This window comes from Felis catus, chromosome A1, assembly GCF_018350175.1.
Source record: "Felis catus isolate Fca126 chromosome A1, F.catus_Fca126_mat1.0, whole genome shotgun sequence".
NCBI lineage: Eukaryota > Metazoa > Chordata > Mammalia > Carnivora > Felidae > Felis > Felis catus.
The window spans coordinates 51,714,060-51,735,077 of NC_058368.1; the positions used below are offsets into that span (position 1 = coordinate 51,714,060).

Here is a 21,018-nt window from a genome sequence, read left to right on the forward strand (position 1 = left end):
TTTTAATTGAAGTACAGTTGTCGTGCAATGTTATATTTATTTCAGGTATACAATGTAGTGATTTTGACAATTCTTTATATTACTCAGTGCTCCCTACTGTAAATGCAGTTACCGTCTATCACCACACAATGTTACTACAAAATTATTGAGTGTATTTCCCATGGTGAACCTTTCACTTCCATGAGTTATTTATTTGATAGCTGGAAGTTCGTACTTCTTAATCCCTTTCACCTATTTTCTAATTCCCCCATCCCCATCCCCTCTGGCAACCACCAGTTTATTCTCTGTATTTATGAGTCTGTTTCTGTTTTATTTGTTTGTTTGTTGTTGTTGTTGTTTTAGATTCCACATATAAGTGAAATCATATGGTATTTCTCTTTCTCTGTCTGACTTATTTCACTTAGCATAATACACTCTAGTTCCACCCATGTTGTTGTGGAATTATATCACTCTTAAATGTTGTGGAAACCAAATGGGATAAATTATAAAGTTCTATAAAGTTATGTAAAGTGTTATTATTGTCTGAACTCTCCTCCTTACCCAGCAGAACTTAAAGGGGTAGCAGAAGCCTTGCTTGGGAGGAGAATTGAGGTGGGATGTGAGTAGAATACCAAAGAAAATCTAATAAACAGCATCCATATAGAATCACACAAATGTGGTGTTTTATGTCTGGCTTCTTTCATTTAGCATGTTTCAAGCTTCATTCATGTTGTAGTATGTAGCCTAAGCAGGCTCCAAACTGTCAGCACAGAGCCTGATGCAGGGCTCAATCTCAAGAACCATGAGATCATGACCTGAGCCAAAATCAAGAGTTGGGTGCTTAATGTCCTGAGCTGCCCAGGTGCCCCGATACTTCAGCTTTTAACAATTGCTGAGTAATATGTATGAATATAGCATTTTCATATTATATGAATATACCATATGTTGTGTACCCATTCATCCATTGATGGACATTTGTGTTGTTTCCACTTTGGGCTATTTTGAATAATGCTGCTATGACCATTCTTGCACAAGTTTTTTGTGTAGACGTATGTTCATAACCAAGAGAATATCAAGGGGTGCACAGAAGCCTTCTCTGTGAGGGTTTGTTTGCTGCAGAGGCTGTCCTGGTGCTCCTACTGCCAAGCACTAGGGGCCAGAGCTCATGGGACTTCCAAAGAGTGAAATGTCTAGAATCAGGTGGGCCACTTCTGTCCCCCTTTCTCAGGGTACCGGTCTAGTCTTGCAATGATTCGTGATGAGCATTGCTGCTGGTTGATATGGAAAGAATTGGCTTTGGTTTAGAAGACAGATTCTGCTTCTTCCCACCATAGGTATGTTACATACTCTCCCTGAGATTCAGTTGTCTCATCTGGGAGATGGAAGTAATAATAGCTAACTCACAGAGCTTATGCAAGGATGAGACAATGCCTGTGAGGTATCCTGTTCAGAGCAGATGCTCTTGCTATTAGTAGTTGCCCTGTGCAGTAGGACAGTTGAAGACACAAAGGGCACAGGTCAGAGACAGGGTGACACAAAGCCCTTTGAATGACCTAACTATGTTAGAAATGTTTAAATCATGTTTCCTATAAGTACCCTATTTGTTTGCTAGTGCTGCCATAACAAAATACCACAGACTAGTTGACTTAAACAACAGAAGTTTATTCTTTCACAGTTCTGAAGGCTAGAAATCCAAGATCAAGGTGCTGTCAGGTTTGGTTTCTCTTGTGGACTCTCTTCTTGGCTTGCAGATGGCCACTTTCTGTGTCCTCCCATGTCCTTTTCTCTGCACATACACCCCTGGTGTCTCTTTGTGTGTCCCAGATTCCTCCTTTTATAAGATCACTAGACAGGTAGGATTAGGGCCCACCTAATGGCCTCACTTTAACTTAATCATCCCTTTAAAGGCTCTGTATTCAAATACAGTCACATCTTGAGGTACTGGGCATTGGGCTTCAACATAGGAATTTTGGGAGAGACACAATACAGCCCATAATAGGCACCTGAGGAGCATCTACTCTGTCTGTCCCAGGCGCCAGAGATCTAGAAGGGAAAGACTCAGGTCTTGCCCACAGGACTGTCAGTCTTTTGAAAGAGAAAGACAAATAGACAATTGTAAAATGCCTTTTCTCCATTTACGTTGGCCTGTATCTTACACTTAAATTTGCAGTGTTTACAAATATATCATCAAATATACATTCAGTATTTTGACCACCTCAGAATCTCATTTCAGTCAGCTATGAACTCTCCACATCTTTACAGCTCAGGAAGAGAATTTATTGGAGCCCACTTAGAAACAGGAAAAGGCTAGCCAAGAACTCAGAGAAGCTGGGCCAAACTGAGGGGGAAATGAAGTAGCTGAGATTGAAGTGTGTCTTCACATGCTTCTTTTCCACCCAATTCTGCCAAATTTTAGTAAGCTTCAGAAACAGCCAGCCAGAGGTTGCCCACACTCCTTGCACACCCAGTGGCCCAAATTCAAGGCTGTTCCATCCCCTCCCCACACCCAACCACACCTGCCTTCTGTATTTGATCTCTTCTTTCCAAGATGATAGAGGCATGAGGTTAAAAATTGAGCACTTTCCATGTGTTGGGCAATAATTAGACACTCTACATATGTCATCTAATTTGACCTTCAAAGCAGCCATATTTCACCTCATTTGATAGATGAGGGAGCAGAACTACAACACACCATAAGTAACAATCAGTAAATAGCATCCTTTAAATGCACATCGTTCTAACTTCACTAAGACCTTCAGCCTCTCAGCTATTAGTGATGTGAACAGCTGCTGATCTCTGTGAAGATAATGCCGTGGCTGATTACATTGGTGGTTAGTGTTAGGATGGGTTCCCAGAAACAGCGCTCAAGAATTTTGGTGCCTGTGACTTATTGAGGGTAGGCTCTCAGGAGAAAGGAGAAAGGAGGAAGAAGAGGTGGAGGAAGGGGCTTAGCAAGCATATGCTCTCTGTTAGTCTAGCTTCAGCCTGATCCCATAGTGAGCTTTGAAGCACAAATCACCTGCAGAATTGGCTCTACCTTGAGGCAAGAGACCCACATTTTACCCTTGGTAATTCAGCACTGCAGGTTGTAGTGTGTGGGGAGTGTGTGTAACCAGGCAGCCCCACTAGTTAAAGGCAATTCTCTAGAGCAGGTGTAGTCATGAGCCCATAGTGCCAATCACAAACTTATTTTTTGTGAGAGAGAGAGAACGAGGTGGGGAGGGGCAGAGAGATGGAGACTCAGAATCCAAAGCAGGCTCCAGGCTCTGAGCTGTCAGCACACAGCCCCACATGGGGCTCAAACTCAAAAACCACGAGATCATGACCTGAGCCAAAGTCGGACACTCAACTGACCGAAGCACCCAGGCATGCCTAATCATCACAAGCTTATGATGGCAAGTTTCATTTGCCCATTTTACAGGGAGATTATGTGGTTCTGTTACATAACTTTGATGTGATAAAGCTGGGCCTATGACTTGCTTTTGACTTGAGATCTGATGTGCCTCCAACATTTCATACACTGTATGGTTGGATGGATTCTGCAAAAAACATAATACACCTCGTAGGGGGACCAGGCATCCACATCCTCATTTGCCCAGGACTTTTTCTGTTTTAAAACTGAAAATGTCACATTTCAGGAAAGCCCAGGGCCAACATAACCATTAAGCAGAAAAAAGCAGTGCCTACGGCTTAGTATACATTTAGAAGCCTACAAAAAGGTTCTAATTTTAATTCTTTATAACAACAGAAGAAAAAATAAATATAATAATAATAATATATAATAATGAAGCCAACCTGGATTATTTTTTACTTTTGTACTAACAGTTGTAAAATATAATTTTTAACGTGTGGGCATGTGCGTGCGTGTGTATGTGTGTGTGTGAGGGAAGAGGCTGATGAAAGCAAAAGTGTCTAGGACTCACAAAGTCATAATTCAACCCTGTTACTCACTTTGGCTTCCCCAGGGGTCACTTCCTTTCTTAGGGCACTGTACATATTGTGCTGTGAATTCCATGTCACTATCTCCCTATTGACCTGAGCAAACATTTCTTTCACTCATCTTTTTGTCTCCAGCTCCTGGCTTAGTGCCAAGCATACTATAGGCATTCGATGCGTATTTATTGGTTGAATAAATGAGTTAATTGATGGCCTCATTCAGCCAATTGCTTGTTATATAATATAGGGGACACTAACCGCTCTTGGCCTCAATTTCGTTTTTTTTTTTTTTTTTAGTTTATTTATTTCTTTTGAGAGAGAGAGGATGGGGGGCAGAGAGAGAGGGAGAGAGAGAGAGAGAACCCCAAGCAGGCTCTGCACTGTCAGCCAGAGTTTGACATGGGGCTAGATCTCATGAACTGTGGGATCACAAACCGCCAAGACCAAGAGTTGGATGCTTAACTGACTGACTTAAGTGCCCCTTGGCCTTAATTTTTACATCTGTAAAATAAATACGTTGGAATCAACGAACTCTCTGGTTCTTAGGGAACACTTTATGTCATGTATTTGTTGTACCAGATCATGTGACTTTCTTAATGTCATTGAAAAATGTGTTTTATTAGCAATGAAAGAGTCACTTGTAGATTCTTAGAGTCATTGTCATGTATCTCCCTCTCTCTATTTTTCTTTTAGATCCTTCCTGGAAGGCAGCATGTCAAATTTTACCTTGAGAAAAATGTCTCCCACAGGAAATGATAATGTAGATAATATTTTCCTTACTCAGAAAACTTAAGTATATGAGAAAAACAACTCATAGCTCCTAATTCTTTTATATAGATATTGAATGTTTAGAAGCAACAATCTAACTTAATTAGCATTGCCAAGTTAGACTTCAGGAAAATGTAAGGGTGCTATAGCTTTTACTCATATAATTGCAATTCAAAGATTTTGTAAAAAATCAATACAAATGTTCTTTTGTGTGGGGGACATTCTGGGCTTCTGACTCCCCTGAGATTAAATAATTCAGTTACTTATAATCAAAAGCACCAGACCTGCTTGACTTTTAGTTAGTAGGTACTTTAAAAAATCTGTGTGTACTTCTGAAGCATATTTCTTTTTAAATAAAATGGCCAACCCATCAAACCCTGGCTTGGTTTATCTCAAGCCCATGGTTCTGTATTCCTGGGTGCCTCACGAGGCCTCCTGAATGCCACACTGTCAGTTTCAGTTGGCACCTAAGCAATTTTATATGTTATCTTTGATGATGAGATGTGGGATTTGTTCTTTCTTGCCAGCACATCCTACTTTGAAACAGTACCGGCCTTGTCAGTCTAGAAGATTGATGCTGGCCAATCAGATGTGCCTCTCGAGACATCGAGGTTAACAAACTCACTCTCAGCCCCATGCAATTACACTGCCCAGTTTCTTATTTTTTTCTGTTGACAGATATGAAGAGTACCACGCAGGGGACCACACTGAGGCAACAGGGTTTCCACGAGGTGAACAAAAGAAGGAATTTCTTGCAGGATAACAGCTGGATCAAAAACCGTCCTGAAGAAGAAAAGTAAGAGGGTGTGGAGAGGGTGGGTATGTGGACAATTAGGGAGAGCCATTCTCTAGTTGGGAAGCTAGCGGCCATCTGGAAAGCAAGCACGTTCCTTAAAACACTGTTACATGACCTAATATATCAGCTTTCAGATTTTCAAGACTATCTCTACCATTTTTATTATCCACATACCAAAGAGGATGTGAGTCATCAGGGAGAAAAAGCAGAGTTTCATTGTTAGAACTGAATAGACATTTGTGTTTATTTGATAAACAGAAAAGAACATGACTTTCCAGTTTCCCAAAAGATAATATTCAATCCATGGTAGGGAGATTCCAGATGCATGTTAATTATGTCATTTGAAACAAATAATAGTATGATTCCTAATTTGCAAATTTAATAATAATTTACCTAAAATGTTGATATGTGCAAACGAAGTCAATGCATTCTCAATTCATTTTAGTCCCAATGGTCATATATATCTAGGTACTCAGTGGGTGGTAAATGTAATATTACTTTGTAAGGGAAAACATTGGCCACCAAGAAAGTTTTGTCTGTTTTGAGCATTGCTTCTACTAGCTATATGTTATAGACCTAAAAACTACAACTGTAGGCATATCACCTCATTGCCAACATAGACATTTGTCCAGCCCAGATATATTTATTACAAATTATATGACACATATACATATATTTTTTGTTTCCCTCTTATGTGTCATACTTGATACTAGGTACATACTTTACATATGAAGTACCACAAAATCTTGGGGCACCTGGGTGGCTCAGTCAGTTAAGCATCCAACTCTTGATCTTGGCTCAGGTCATGATCTCACAGCCCTGGGATTGAGCCCAGCATCCGGTTCCACACTGAGCATGGAGCCTGTTTGAGATTCTCCTCTCTCTCTCTCTCTCTCTCTCTCTCTCTCCTACTTGCATGCTCTCTCTTTTTCTCAAATTAAAAAAATCTCACAAATCACACAAGGTAGTTATTGCATCCTATATTTTATGGAAGAAGGATATGAGGCCCAGAAAGTTTAAGTAACTTGTCAAATCCCCACAACTATGAAGTGATGGAATTGAGATTTTAACATGATCCATTGTCCCAGGGGATGTTTGCAAAGGTCTGGAGACATTTTCAGTTATCAAAATTGGGGAGTGCTCCTGACATCCAGTGGGTAGAGGTCATGGATGCCACTACACATCCTACGATGCACAGGGCTCTCCCCACAACACAAAATTATCAAGCCTGTAGTGTCATGGTGCTAAAGTTGAGAAGCTCTGCATTACAGGATATTTACTGTACGCTTTCTACTAAACTGCCCATATATAGTCATTTGCGGGACATACTTGTAACCATTAAATGAAGATGTCTATTAGTTTCTGTCATTAAATATTATTATTTTAAGGGAATATAGGTGTATTTAGAGACTCACACTGACTTTTGGAGTTAATATTCATGGACAACGATTATTTCCTTTAGCAACACATTTACTACTTCTGTCAGAGCCTAATATGGCATTTCTGTCTTCCCTAATGGTAGAGTGATGTCAAACGTGAATCATAAATTCTGTGTTGCGAATATATGCACAGATGGGTGAAAACAGAGATGTCTAAGACAAATTGTAATTGGTAGGAATGACGGTTTTATGCCAGGCGTGCCTCCTTTATAAAGGCTCAGGGAAGCTGGCTTAGAGGACGTGCCAGCTGCTGAATGCAGGGGAAATTGGCTCTGATGCTTGCCCACTCCTACTGGCCCACTTCTGGGCTGTGTGTTACAATTCTTCTTCAGGTAAGGATGTGTCTGGTGTCCGCTACTCTCTCATAAGCTTGAGAAAGGGATACCAAGAGAGATGAAACAATTCTCTTGGGATTTTTGAGGGTATAAATTTGCTGGGATTGTTTCAACCTCACCGTTCATCTTTCTTTTTAATTATCCACCTCAGTTTCTTGTACAGCTTTATTACAAATTGTTCCAGAGTGTTGAGTAACATTAAGGGAGCAGACCCAGGAACAATGTGGTATTTCAGGTTTGGTTGGGTTGACATGAAAAAGGTTCAGGTACTTACTCTTTGGCTTTGGTTCAATGCCCAAAGCTCTTCTACATGTTTTGACATTTCCTAAAATTGCCTGTACTTTCAGGTCCACCGTACAAAGTAAGAAAGACATGGTTTGGGATTTTATGTATGAAGGTTTATGTATGTATGAAGGCTATGTATGAATGGTTAAGCAGTAGGAAAAAGCAGAGGTTTGAAATAAAAAGATCTGGGTCCTAGACCCACGTCTGTCACTTACTAACCTTTTAGTCTTAGGGAAACCACAAAATCTCTGATCAATTTCTTCTTCTGTGAATTGGATGTGACAGAGTCTTCCTTGCCTAATTCATAGGATTATTATTATTTTTTAATGTTTTATTTATTTTTGAAGGAGAGAGAGAGAGACAGAGCATGAGCTAGGGAGGAACAGAGAGAGAGGGAGACACAGAATTCGAAGCAGGCTCCAGGCTCTAAGTTGTCAGCACAGAGCCCGATACGGGCTCGAACCCATGAAGTGTGAGATCATGACCTGAGCCGAAGTCGGACGCTTAACCGATTGAGCCACCCAGGCGCCCCTCATAAGGTTATTTTAAGAACCAAAAAAAGCAAACTATGTATTCTCATGGTTCAAAGATGGTTTAAATCTGCTGTGAATGATCCACCTTCTTAGCCACAAATATTGGTACTTATTTTCCTACTTTTTGTCAAGGAAAACTATCAAGTCCATCCAATGAAAATGTCCAAGTATAAAGGACATAATTTAAAATATTTTTGTAGAAAGCTTTTGCCTTCCTGCAGAAAAGCACTCTTGTAATGCACACAAGGTAGATATGTACATGTTCGCACACTCTGATAAAAAAAATACTCATCCCATTATTGAATCATATGGAAACCTGATGGGATATATCAGAATAATGATTATTTGTACTGACAAACTTGTTTCTTTTCATCATGCACTTTCAAAGGGAGACTAATAAAAATAAATGCATAGTTGTGTTCTTATGCCTGAAATAAAATGAATTCATCTTGCCCTAAATTGTGAGCTCCTTCCCCCATCTCCCTTATTTACCAAATACTGTGGGAACTTTGCATGTGACTTAATTTTGTTCTTTCTCTGCAGAGATGAAAATTATGGTAGGGTGGTGCTCAGTCGACATAACTCCCATGATGCCTTGGACAGGTGGGTGTTTCAGACAAGTTACATCATTAGAAGAAACACAAAGACTATAGTTTTGAGAGAAGACTTGTTCAAGACAAACTGAATATTTGTGGCTTGCCTCAGGCTTTCCCTGGCATTCTGGAAGACTCTGTGATATCATCAGGAGTTTCCATAAGGCAAAGTCTGTGCTTCTGCAGCTCTATGCTTCCAGAACCACAGTTTGGAGGTGTAGAATAACCAATCCCCTGAGGTAGCCCACTTGATGGGGAAAGGAAAGGACCCTCTTGATGGGAAAATGGTTCACAGAAATGTGACCGGATAAGAGATCTCTGAACCTTAGGAAAAGGAACCCCTAAAATACAGAAATAACAGTCCTAGAATCCACCTGCTTTATGAGCAGTACCTTCTTTTTAGAAACTTCTAGGCTTGTGGAAAACCATTAAATGATACCGAGTGTAAAAAGACTGACAGACATATTGTAGAAAGAATCAGGCAAAACTCGTAATCACAATAATGTAACTGATCTAAGATTGATCACATAAGCAGATAATATTCTTGTTAAAACACATTTATGCTCACACACATACAAACAACCACACCCATCAAAAGAACCCAAGTATCAGACACAAGTTTTATCTGGTCCAGTAGACCGTGTCTGTGTGCCACCAAGACATACTTAGTAAAAGAGTGTGATTGTTTTTCATGGCGTGGACTTTAAAAAGTTAAGTAGACACCTTGGGGTGCCTGGGTGGCTCAGTCAGTTAGGCCTCTGATTCTTGATTTTGGCTCAGGTCATGACTTCACAGTTCATGGGATGGAGCTCTGAGTTGGGATCCTCACTGACAGCACAGAGCCTGTTTGGGATTCTCTCTCTCTCTCCCTCTCTTTCTACCCCTCCCCCGCTCATTCTCTTTCTCTCTCTCTCAAATAGATACACTTAAAAAAAAAAAAGTTAGGTAGACACCTTGAATATTTTATAAACTTTTATTCATGAATGTTTCTTTTTTTTTTAATTTTTTTTTAATGTTTATTTTTGAGACAGGGAGAGACAGAGCATGAACAGGGGAGGGTCAGAGAGAGAGGGAGACACAGAATCTGAAGCAGGCTCCAGGCTCTGAACTGTTAGCACAGAGCCCGATACAGGGCTAGAACTCACAGACCGCGAGATCATGGCCTGAGCCGAAGTCGGCCGCTTAACTGACTGAGCCACCCAGGCGCCCCTATTCATGAATGTTTCTAAACCTTTTAAACCTGTTCATAATTTTGACCTGTTCTGAGGGTACCGAGCTTAGAATCTTCTTAGAATCTGTTGGGTGTTCTGGTTCCCAGCCTTAGTTCATCTGATTGATCGTTCTGTGACTACTTCTGCCCTCTCCTTGGTCTTCATGACTTTGAAGATTTCAGCCTGGTTTCCTCTTGGCTCTCATCTCACCAAACAAAAGGAATCTGATTATTTCAGTCCAACCACCAGTGGCAATTGTTCCCTCCATTTTATTTGTCTTTCTCTGGAACTATTCAGAACAAATATACTTGTTTTGGAGTATGGCAGTGAAAAGTAATCTTCATATTCTTAGTGTGTTTTAGGACAAGAGTTTAATGCTTTATGTGCTTATTTATATTTTAAACTATACTGGTTTCCTGAGCCCTTCCTATTGGTGGACAACATTCTGTCTAAAGCAGCACATTGAACTTATATCTTCAGTAACAAAAATGTGCGAGCCCATGATGTTTTCCTGTTGACTCATAACTAGTGTCTCAAAACATGTTCTTAGAAGGGAAGTGCAGGTTATTTTTCTCCTTGCGCTTGCTCAGATAGATGCCCACTTGGCCCTTTTCTGCCATTTCACAGAGGCTGTACCCACTTTAGGTACTGAACACCGTTTGGAACATCTACCATATGCTTGACATAGTATCAGGTGCTGGGAATACAGAGATGCATAAGACACCACCCTTGGCCTTAGGGTTCTGGAAACATATGGATCCATAGACTACAATACTAAAATCTACCATGGAAGTGCTATTGGGGAAGTGTGTGACAGTGCCATGGGAATAGAGAAGAGAGAGCCCAAGTCTGTTTGAATTAATCATAGATGCCACCCAGAAAAAGGTCTTTGGTGTCAGCATTGCTGTTCAAAGAATGAGGAGGGGTTTCCAAGTAGGGAAGGGCAGCTGGTGGGCATGAGAATTGCTTCCAGCAGAAGTGGCAATGTGTGCAAAAGCTTCCTGTGAGCAGACTGATAATAAAGGAAAGGGAAAATAAACAATATATTCTCCTTACCTTAGATAACAGCTTCACAGTATGCACAAACTAATAAATTTTGCCATGTACTTCTGCCAGATTGTTTAAACCAGTCAAATAAGCCTGGTAGCACAAATACCTACAGAGAGGTCAGTTGTCAACCAGGCACTGGCCTGAGGACTGGGAACAAAACAAAGTCCCTGCTTCCATAGAACCCACATCTTAGCTGAAGATGGAGGACAGGAGAGACTGAAAATAAATAAACACGATACAACGTGTTTGTATTTCCATAAGTGCTAGGAAGAATAAAGTCAGCTGATGAGACACAAAGGAGGCTGTTTGAGAAGGGGCTGTTTCACAGAAGGGGACCAGATGGCCCCACAGTGCCCCTTTGCATTCATGCACTAAACACAATGGTGGACTATACTGTGATTTCACTCTGAGGTTGCTTTAAAACTCAGGTAGTTGCAGGGCGCCTGGGTGGCTCAGTGGGTTAAGTGTCTGACTTGGGTCAGGTTGTGATCTTGTGGTCCATGAATTTAAGCTCTGCGTCAGGCTCTCTGCTGACAGCTCAGAGCCTGGAATCTGCTTCGGATTCTGTGTCTCCCTCTCTCTCTCTGCCCCTCCCCAGCTTGCACCCTGTCTCTCTCTCTCTCTCAAAAATAAATACAAACGTTAAAAAAAAAAAGGGAATTGCATTTGTCTTTACTTTTCTCTTTCATCAACAGACACTGTTCCCTCTGCTTCTGTTTGAAAATGTTCACATCTATTTATCCTCTGAAGCCCTGCTCAAACTGCACCCTATCCATAAGGCCCTCTCTGATTCTTTTACCAAGAAATAAACTGTTTCACCTTAGAACTTCCTTGCACTTTACCTGAACATTTTTTATGACACAAGCCATTTTGTTCTTTTGTATGTACACATCTAACTTGTCTCTGCGAGGGTAGGGTCCATAGTTTTTATTCTTGATTTCCTCATAGTCACCAACACGGTGCATAGTATATTATGTACCTTAAAAATTTTGTCTAATAAAAGTACATGATATCAAGTTAAAAATTAAATTTTAAGTGCATATACTGTTTTAGTACTTTTTCTGATTCAGTATCTTTGATCTGTCAGCTTCAAATGATACTTTGAAATGCAAACACAGTGAATCATGGCATAATTCCCCAAAGAGCTTGCTTTTTCTGTATCACAGAGCTATATAAGGCATTAAACAGCTTGTTTTTGCTGCAGTCTGATCAAGATATTCCCATTTGCTTTGATGATCTTGATTCCTATTTTGAAGCTCCTATCCTCTCTTCCCTTTTCGTCTTCTTTCCTCTTCCCTTTGTTCTGCTTACCTGTCTTCCTCAACTTTCTTTGCTTTCTGTCTCTCTTCTCCCTACTTCTCCTTGTCTCCCTTTATTCACCTCTCCTCCTTACATCTATCCTTCCTCTCTTCTCCCACTTGCTTTTCATTTTTTTCCAACTTTTCCTGTTTCCTTCTTTTCCTTTCTTCCCTCTCCCTTCACTCAGCAAGTTCTTTTTTTCAACCCTGTCCACGGTGCTGAAGTTTAAATAAAGCTATTTGTATTTAGCCTGTTGACCTGGCGTAGGGTGCTACTAAAATTCTGCAAACAAAACATAGCTGATTTTAAGTCTATTTGTTTAAGTCCTATGATGTAAAAGTCAACAGTATTGACAAGAGTACATATTAGTTATTAACTATTTTGCATATCATGTTGTTTGTTTTGCCTATCCTTATCTCTAATTTAAATATGTTACATTGAAGTTAGAAATAATTGGACCTAGAGAAGAATTTATTTATTAGCATGGGGAGTTGGGTTTGCCATACTTTATTCCATGCAAATCAAAACCTTGGAAGATTTAGATACTCTGAAGCTGTCTTTCCTTGGTAACACGTACATCTCCTACTTGAATAGGCCAAAATTTTACCAAAGGCATGATAGGTTATAAACTTTTTGGTAATTTATTTGATCTTCTGTAACTATTTTTTGCTACAGGAAAGCAAATGAGAGAGATGAGCCAAAAGCTACAATTAGTAGGTACAGATCTGATGACACTTTAGACAGGTAAGATGTTTTTTTAATCATGTAAGCAGAATGCATAATGTGTATTAAATCCCCTTTTTTTTGTCAAGCATGCAGTATTTAAATCTTTGCAAAAGTAAGTTTTGAACAAGATATTTTATATCCAGGGACAGAAGGGCTATTCAGATCAAATTACCTTCTTCAAAATTCACAAAATCTTGACTCAATATTCTGTTTTCCTAAAATCTTGCCAATATTAGATTGATAAAAACAATTCTGAAGAAACTGGTTTGGGTATAAGTAGGGTGAACACTCCATGGAAACTGTTTGGTTTAAAATGGAGAATCTAGTTATTTTTGTGTATATGAGTAGTCAGTTCTCGTTCTGACTTTTGGTCTTTCCATCCCCCTGGTGGAAAAACAGCAGTTTCTGTTTTTATGGAGAGACTGTAAATTATAATAATACAATCATTTTTATCCTCTCTAGTATAAAGCCATTAGCTCTTTACAAGGTGAAACTATTTTTGTGGTGGCAGTAGAGTACCCATATGGCTTATAGAAGGGTCCATTGTGTTGTGCCTGTTGTTAGTTCCTTCCTACACAGAGGGAAAGGGCTCATTTCTATGGAGAAAATTGAGCAATGTCTATTTAGATTGAAGTGTAAATGCTACAATTCACACTTTTATTTTATATTTGGTAGTGATGCTTAATAAGCATATAAAGAGTAAAGTTAACAGCTTTAGTTGGAGTCTAGACAATGGACACCTGAGACCATTGACAGTTGAGGTCATTCTCTGTAGCTAAAGATATGCTGTCATTGTAGACAAAAATGCCACCTGCTGTATTTTAAGCAGATGTGCTGTAATTTATGGTATCTTATAGATTCTATACTTAGTATCTGCCAGTATTAATTCATGTAGGAAATGAATATACTTCTGCACTATTCATAGGTTTTCAAACCAGTTTCTCTAATAGAGGCTAATCCACACTGGTGTTCCTAAGAAGTTAATTTCTCTCTTGTAATTAATAGCCTCAACAAAACTGAGTGTGTAGAGTATTTGCGCAAGATCTCATCTCCATGGCACTGAGTGGAAAGAGGAGCCAAAATAACTGTCCATTCATGGTGGCCTTGAGGGCTGTCCTGTTGCACCATTAATTGAAGATGGAAACCCTATTTCTAGGAATGAATCTGGAAGTGAGATAATTATGCCTCAAGAAAGGGCAATAGGTGGGAGGCTTTGTAAGCTGTGTATTTGAAGGTCTATATTAGGCCAGTCAAGACAGAGCCTAATTCATTCATTAGCAATGAATTAGACTAGACCTTACAGACTAATCAGTTGAGTTGTTCTCAGCCTCAGCTGCAATTTAGAATCACTGAGAGAGCTTTGAAACTTTACTGATAACTTGGTCCCACCACCCCTCACCCCCAAAACTCTGATTTAATTAGTCTGAGGTGAGAGTCGGGCATTTTTAAAGCTTATGAAGTGATCCTAATGTGCAACCAAAATTCAGAACCACTAATCTAGCCCAAAAGTCCTTCATTTTATAGACTAGAAAATGAGGCCAGAGATTACCCGATTTATTTACCCAGAAGTTTAGTGGCATGTTTGGTAAGCTCATTCCCCAGGCAGTCCTGAGTTCCAGTAGTATGCTACATCCTCTAAGTGTGGAAATAGATGTGATGGAGAGAACTCAGGAATCAGTACAGAAAGGCAAGTCCTATTAGCAGGAGTCAGATTTTCATAATGCTGGCCACTCTAAATGTAAGATATGAAATAATTTTAGGAGGAGGGTGACAAATCAACATCTGGTATACATGTGCGTATGCATTTCAAGAACGCATTTATTTTATTTGTTATTTAATTTTAATTTTTAAAAATATTTTGTTTTCAAGTAATCTATATACCCATCATGGGGCTCAAATCCACAACCCTGAGATCAAGTCACATGCTCCAAATAATGCATTTATTTTAAATGAATAGAAGAAAAGTACTTTGGAGTTGTATTTTTAAAAATATATATGTAGGTTAAAGTATGAGGTGTTCTAAAGAAACATAAGTAAATAACTACGTATGTAGCGTGCAATATGGCCCAAATCCTAAAGGTGGTTTGACTAATTTGAAAAACCTAGGTTGGGGTGACCTCTAGTGTTCTCTTGTGGAAATGTAACTTTTCCTTTGGGTCTTTTGATCATGCTGCTATTTAGCATGTTTGGGTGTTTACTGTTTCTAAGATTGACGCTTCTCAAAACAACCTATTCCATACACAAGTTGGAAAAAACTTAATTTTCAAGAGAAATACAAAGTAAAGTTAATCTTCCTAATAAGAAACTGACATATGTATTGGAATGGTGGTTTACAGTTCCCTCCACTATTACTCATAGACTGATCCCCCTAGTGGCATAGAAGAGATCCTGGAGGTGAAGAACAGTAAGTGAAGGAAGACATGTTGACCCAACAGATGAGTGTTGAAACTATCACACTACAAAATTAGATGTAGGACATTGGGCTCTACTGGGACGATTTTGGAGACAAACCAGTTCCTAGTTGGGTGACCAAGAAAAAGTCACCCACTGTCTCTGAGACTCCATTTCTTCATCTATAAAATGAAAATAATTACACCTCCCTTGTGAGGATGTTTTAAAGAGTAGAGACTAACATGTATACAGTAAGCAGCAAAGAGTAGGTAGCTATTTTTATTATTACATGCACTATTGCCTACATAGATTTACACCGTAGCATTTTGAGTAACTTCATTTAATTTTAACATCAGACTTTGCTTTTACTTAAACATTGAGAATGTTTGATATTAAGGATCTGTTTACTTTAGATAAATTGTTGTTTTCCATGTACCAGAGTAGCAATTTCCCAAGATTACTTTTGTCTCATGTTAGGGTCTCATAGATAGCTATAAAGTCTGAGTAGAGTTTCCAAGGAACATTTAATTCTTTTTAATTTTATTTTATTTTTAAAGTTTATTTATTTATTTTTGAGAGAGCATGTGTGAGAGTGGGGGAGGGGCAGAGAGGGAGAGAGGGAGAGAGAGAATCTCACGAAGGCTCCACATTGTCAGCACTGAGCCTGATGTGGGGCTCAATCTTATGAACCATGAGGTCATGACCTGAGCCAAAATTAATAGCTGGATGGTTAACTGACTGAGCCATCTAGGCACCCCTCCAAGGAACATTTAAGATTTAAGATTTATAGTCATCTGACATCTTACTTATGGTACCCATAGTGGTTTATTGCAGAGCCCTTTAAATAGAAACATCCCAGAGGCTCAGTAGCAGTTAGTGAAAGGTATATATTCATGGTCCTTTGCCTGACAATCACCTTAGATATGAGTTTTTTATACATGGATTCTAGGAGCCTGTACAAGTTAAAGCCTATATTGTGAACAGTCTGTTGAGAATATGGAGCTCTGGAAGATTTCAACCTTCCTTCCTTTTTGCATTCAAGAGCTATCAATTTGTGGCATTATGCACTATAAACAAAACCTTGTTTGGAGTTAAATCATAGCATTTTAATGTATTAGAGTTATTTACCCCATATTTTAGTTACACATATCAAGATGACATTATGAGTTGAAATCATTTTAAATTTATGACAGTTAAATCATATTTTCTCCCACATTAATTATTTTTTAGAATGAGGCAAAGTTAGTGCCCATCTTTCCAAGAGTAGCTTATATAAAGCCATGTACTAAAGTTGACAGTAAAATTAAAAGTTTAGAGAAAGCTATAGTAGATCCATAATGTCGGATCAACAGAAAAGTTTTGCTGATCTTTTGTTTTCCTGAACCTAATTTTTCTACATCCTAGTTTTGTGCAAGCCTGCAGAATGCTCCCCAGGATAGCTCCGTGTCTCAGGAAGAAACTTCCTATTCTATCTGACGTGAGAGAAGAAAGGGAAGGAGGGTCTGCAGTATGGGATTCCTGATTTGTCTTTTCTGACACAAGGGACAGACACATCTAGGAGACCTGAGATTTAATGGCCAGTAGGGGCTATTAACTCAATGTGTTAGTTACAGTAAACTAATTCACCAGGGTAGAGTGACTCTTTTAACAAGTTCCCTCTATTGCCCCCAAATCTATTGTGGTTTAACACAACAGAAGATTACTGTTCATTCTCTTCAGAGTCCAGTGTGATAGGCTAGAAGCATAGGGGATGTCTCAGCCCCATAAAGTCAACTCAGAGACCTAAGTTCTTTTCATGTTTTGATGTTTCCATCTTCAACACAGGGCAACCAAAAACTATAGTGGAAGAGGAAGAAAGAGCATAGATGATTACACAATAGGTTTTAGGATGGGTCTGAAAGTGCAAACAACATTTCTGCTCACATTCTTTAGTCTAGAACTCAATCACATGGCCCCAACTAATATCAATGAAGAATGGGAAATGTGGTCTTCCTGTGTGCTCAGTAGGAAATGAAAACGAGTTTGGCAAACATATAGCATTGTCTACGCCACAAAATATTTAGAAGAATACTTGTCTTCCATTGATGTGTTTTACAGACTTGGGAAGTACTGTCATTGGCTGGATGTACGTTTGACAACACAGGGTTTAGGGGCATTGACCCCTGTGCAATCGAAAATCCACATATAACTTTTGACTCCCAAAACTTAACTACTATACCCTACTCTTGACCAGAAGCCTTTCTGATAACATAAACAGTTGATTAACACATATTTTGTGTTATATTTATCCGTCTGAATTATTACAATAAAGTAAGCTAGACACAAGAAAATGTTATTAAAGAAATCATAAGGAAGAGAAAATACATTTACAATACTGTACTGTATTTATCAAAAAATTCTGCATATAAGTGGACCCACGCCATTCAAATCCGTGTGGTTCAAGGGTCAACTGTATTATTAAACAATAAAGAATATGAAATAGTGAGTTAAATGCTCAGTGAATCAGAGAGGCTAGTAGAAAAACATAAATTTAAAAAATTCCGGGGCGCCTGGGTGGCGCAGTCGGTTAAGCGTCTGACTTCAGCCAGGTCACGATCTCGCGGTCCGTGAGTTCGAGCCCGGCGTCGGGCTCTGGGCTGACGGCTCGGAGCCTGGAGCCTGTTTCCGATTCTGTGTCTCCCTCTCTCTCTGCCCCTCCCCCGTTCATGCTCTGTCTCTCTCTGTCCCAAAAATAAATAAACGTTGAAAAAAAAAATTAAAAAAAAATAATAATAAATAAATAAAAAAATTCCAAGCTGTATCAAAATAGCTTCATAAATAGATTTTGGTTTAAGTAGTTTTTGTTTAATTGCAAAATATTCTAAAATGTAACACCTGAAAACAAATCTCTTTACTAGTGAAAGGTTATATTGTGAAGTTATTCTTTCGTGAAAGAGGTCTGAAAGGACTTTAATGATCTGAATGTTCATCCAAACTTTTGTCTTGTTTCTTTATAAAGGATCTCAGACAGAAATGATGCCACTAACACATATAAGGCCAATACCTTGGATAACCGACTAACCAATAGGTACCAGTATCTATTGACTTTGGGAAAGACCCAAGTACAATAGTTTTCTAAGCATTACTTATTTACTTACAATTCTTCTGTCCTACTTGATATCTTTCTGTAAATTCTTATCCTCCATTTTTTAAACACAAAAATTCTGGAGTGAAAACCATTGTTCCTCCTCATGTTTAGAGAAATAGAAAATCTTTGTTGCCTTGCTTAAAAATCAAGAGAGCCCTTTGCTTCAGGTCATTGTTCTTATGACATTCATGTTTTTGTTTTAAGTCATCCTGGTGACAAGAGTGTGAAATACATGTAAATGCCAATTTTAAATTCTTATTGCTAAAGAAAATCCCTGAACTCCACAAATAAAAGCATTGGGCTTAAACGATACTGAATTTTCTGATATAAAAAGATTTCCTTTAGAATCTAGCATAAGGCAAAAAGATCACCTTATCAAATTTTTCAAATACTGATGCTTTCTTTTTCTTTCTCTCAAATAATGTCTAACTTTAAATAACAATTCTAAATTCATGGACAGTTGCAAATTGATGCAAGTACTTATTCTTTGTGGCTGCTCAAATTTTTGCCCCACCTTTATTTATTTATTTATTTTACCAGAAACACGTCCACGTTTCGATCACCAGAAGCAGCAAAGACGTATGTACTGACTGAAGTTACATTTTAAGAATAAAGTGTATTTCTTTGTATGTGTTCAAGATAAACCAGGTATACCCTGCTCAAGCCAAAGTTTCAACTATAACAAAATCACCCTCCTGTTGCTTATTCAGAGTTTAGGTAGAAAGAAGGAAATGGTCCATGAAGCTTTAAATATTTACTATTTGGACTTTAACACTTAAGTTCCAGTTAGTTAACATACATGTAATGCTGGTTTCAGGTGTAAAATTTTGTGATTCATCATTTAATATACAACACCCAGTGCTCATTACAAGTGCCCTCCTTAATTCCCATTGTATATTTTATTGTTTATTTTTCCCCCACAGAACTTTATTTTTCCTTGTTTTTATGACTACTATCACTTGTCTTTCAAAACACCCATCATGTTACAATTCATCTGAGTCATGAAATCATAGGTTTGCTAGCAATCTGTTTAGATGAAGTACATTCTCTCTGGAATGTACTAGTGGTGATTATAAACCGCCAAACTAGGTGGATTTTTGAAAACAGAATTGGTTTTTAAATTTTTGTTTAAAATTAAGGAATTCTCACATTGGAGCACACCTGTCAGTAGTTGAAACAGGCCTGGGTCACTTCCATTTTTTTTTGAAGGTCTATGTACATTAATAAATGCTAAATAGAGATTTAAAATGGTGTGATTTTTAAATGTTTTCTTAAACAACCTAGTGCTTTAAAATTTTTTGTTAATGGTTATTTATTTTTGAGAGAGACAGAGAGAGCATGAGCAGGGGAGGGGGAGGGGCAGAGAGAGAGGGAGACACAGAATCTGAAGCAGGCTCCAGGCTCTGAGCTGTCAGCACAGTGCCTGACACGGGTCGAACTCACAAACTGTGGGACCATGACCTGAGCCGAAGTCAGACACTTAACCGACTGAGCCACCCAGGTGCCCCAACAGCCTAGTGCTTTTAATGCAAACAATTGCAATATAATTCTGTTAGTCACAATATATACAATATGAAATATATATTATGAACCCAGAGCACATGAGAATTCGTTGGTCTGGATTTCAGACACACAATGTCATATAATGAATGACTTAATTCAGTTCCTTCAGATCTAATTACTTAGATGAGGACCTGAGGATTCATAAAATGGGTAAACTAAGGAAGAACTTGTTTTCTGTCCTTCCTTTGTCATTGAAACATTTTGTGGTGGTTAGAGAGCAGGTGGGAATATGAGTAGATTATAAGACCTTTCAAAGGTGGGACCGCATAAAAAAGTTTCAAGAATGTGGTTTGTTGTGGTTACACAGGCAAAGTGGAGGTTCGTTCAGTGGAAACACCACCACCCCCCCGGCTCCTGCCTCTGCTACAACTCCTGTAAAGAAAAAGAGGTATGATGGGCTTGTTGTATCTGCCTCCTGTCGATATTCTGGAGAGGGCTGTATTTTATTAATTTCTGAACCAAATCATCTACCAAGATCTGCAGGCAGCATTCAGAAGTTGCTCTCTCATCATTGTTTCTTCCTCCCTTTTGAGGGATCCAATGCCTACTGGATTCTGATGTCCTCAAACTTTGTTCCTTTTCCCCCTAATTTCCTTTTCAAAGATGCAGTCTTTTCTCCAGCTCCCTTGGGGTCTTGAATACCTAGGTAATATTTTCAATGACAGAGCTCACCAAAGGGTAAGCTACTTCAGGTAGCACTTTTAGTAGAGCCCTGCGACAGGGGATGCCTTACCCTGAAATAATGGCTGTGGTGTGGACAAATGTTGCCATGCTCCTGCGTTCAGCCTGCATTGCTGCTGCCTCCTCTGCAGATTGCGTTGACCCTATTTCCAAGTAGAGTCAAAGGCCTTATCTCAAGACATCAATCTGTGTTTGTGTGTTTATTTCTTCCTTCTCTGAAATCCTCTGCCTGGCCTCCCACCTTCTGCTTGTGCTGACTTCGATTTATTTAGGTAGACCTGTGGTGGCAGAATATTCTTCATGAGA

General features: G+C 39.0%; 1 protein-coding gene across 18 annotated transcripts in view; it reads left to right on the forward strand.

Annotated features, from left to right (window-relative positions):
• The window catches only part of SCEL (sciellin), a 320,878-nt gene that overhangs the window by 219,394 nt on the left and 80,466 nt on the right, over positions 1-21,018 (forward strand). For 17 of the 18 annotated variants that reach the window (XM_045054657.1, XM_019828151.3, XM_019828143.2 and 14 more), the window contains 6 exons: positions 5,362-5,479; positions 8,615-8,674; positions 12,900-12,968; positions 18,340-18,408; positions 19,009-19,047; positions 20,339-20,419. In XM_045054657.1, coding sequence (XP_044910592.1) covers positions 5,364-5,479; positions 8,615-8,674; positions 12,900-12,968; positions 18,340-18,408; positions 19,009-19,047; positions 20,339-20,419 — 434 coding nt within the window. In that variant the 5' untranslated portion in view covers positions 5,362-5,363. The remainder of the gene's footprint in view (positions 1-5,361; positions 5,480-8,614; positions 8,675-12,899; positions 12,969-18,339; positions 18,409-19,008; positions 19,048-20,338; positions 20,420-21,018) is intronic. The other variant, XM_019828175.2, reaches the window with a different exon arrangement.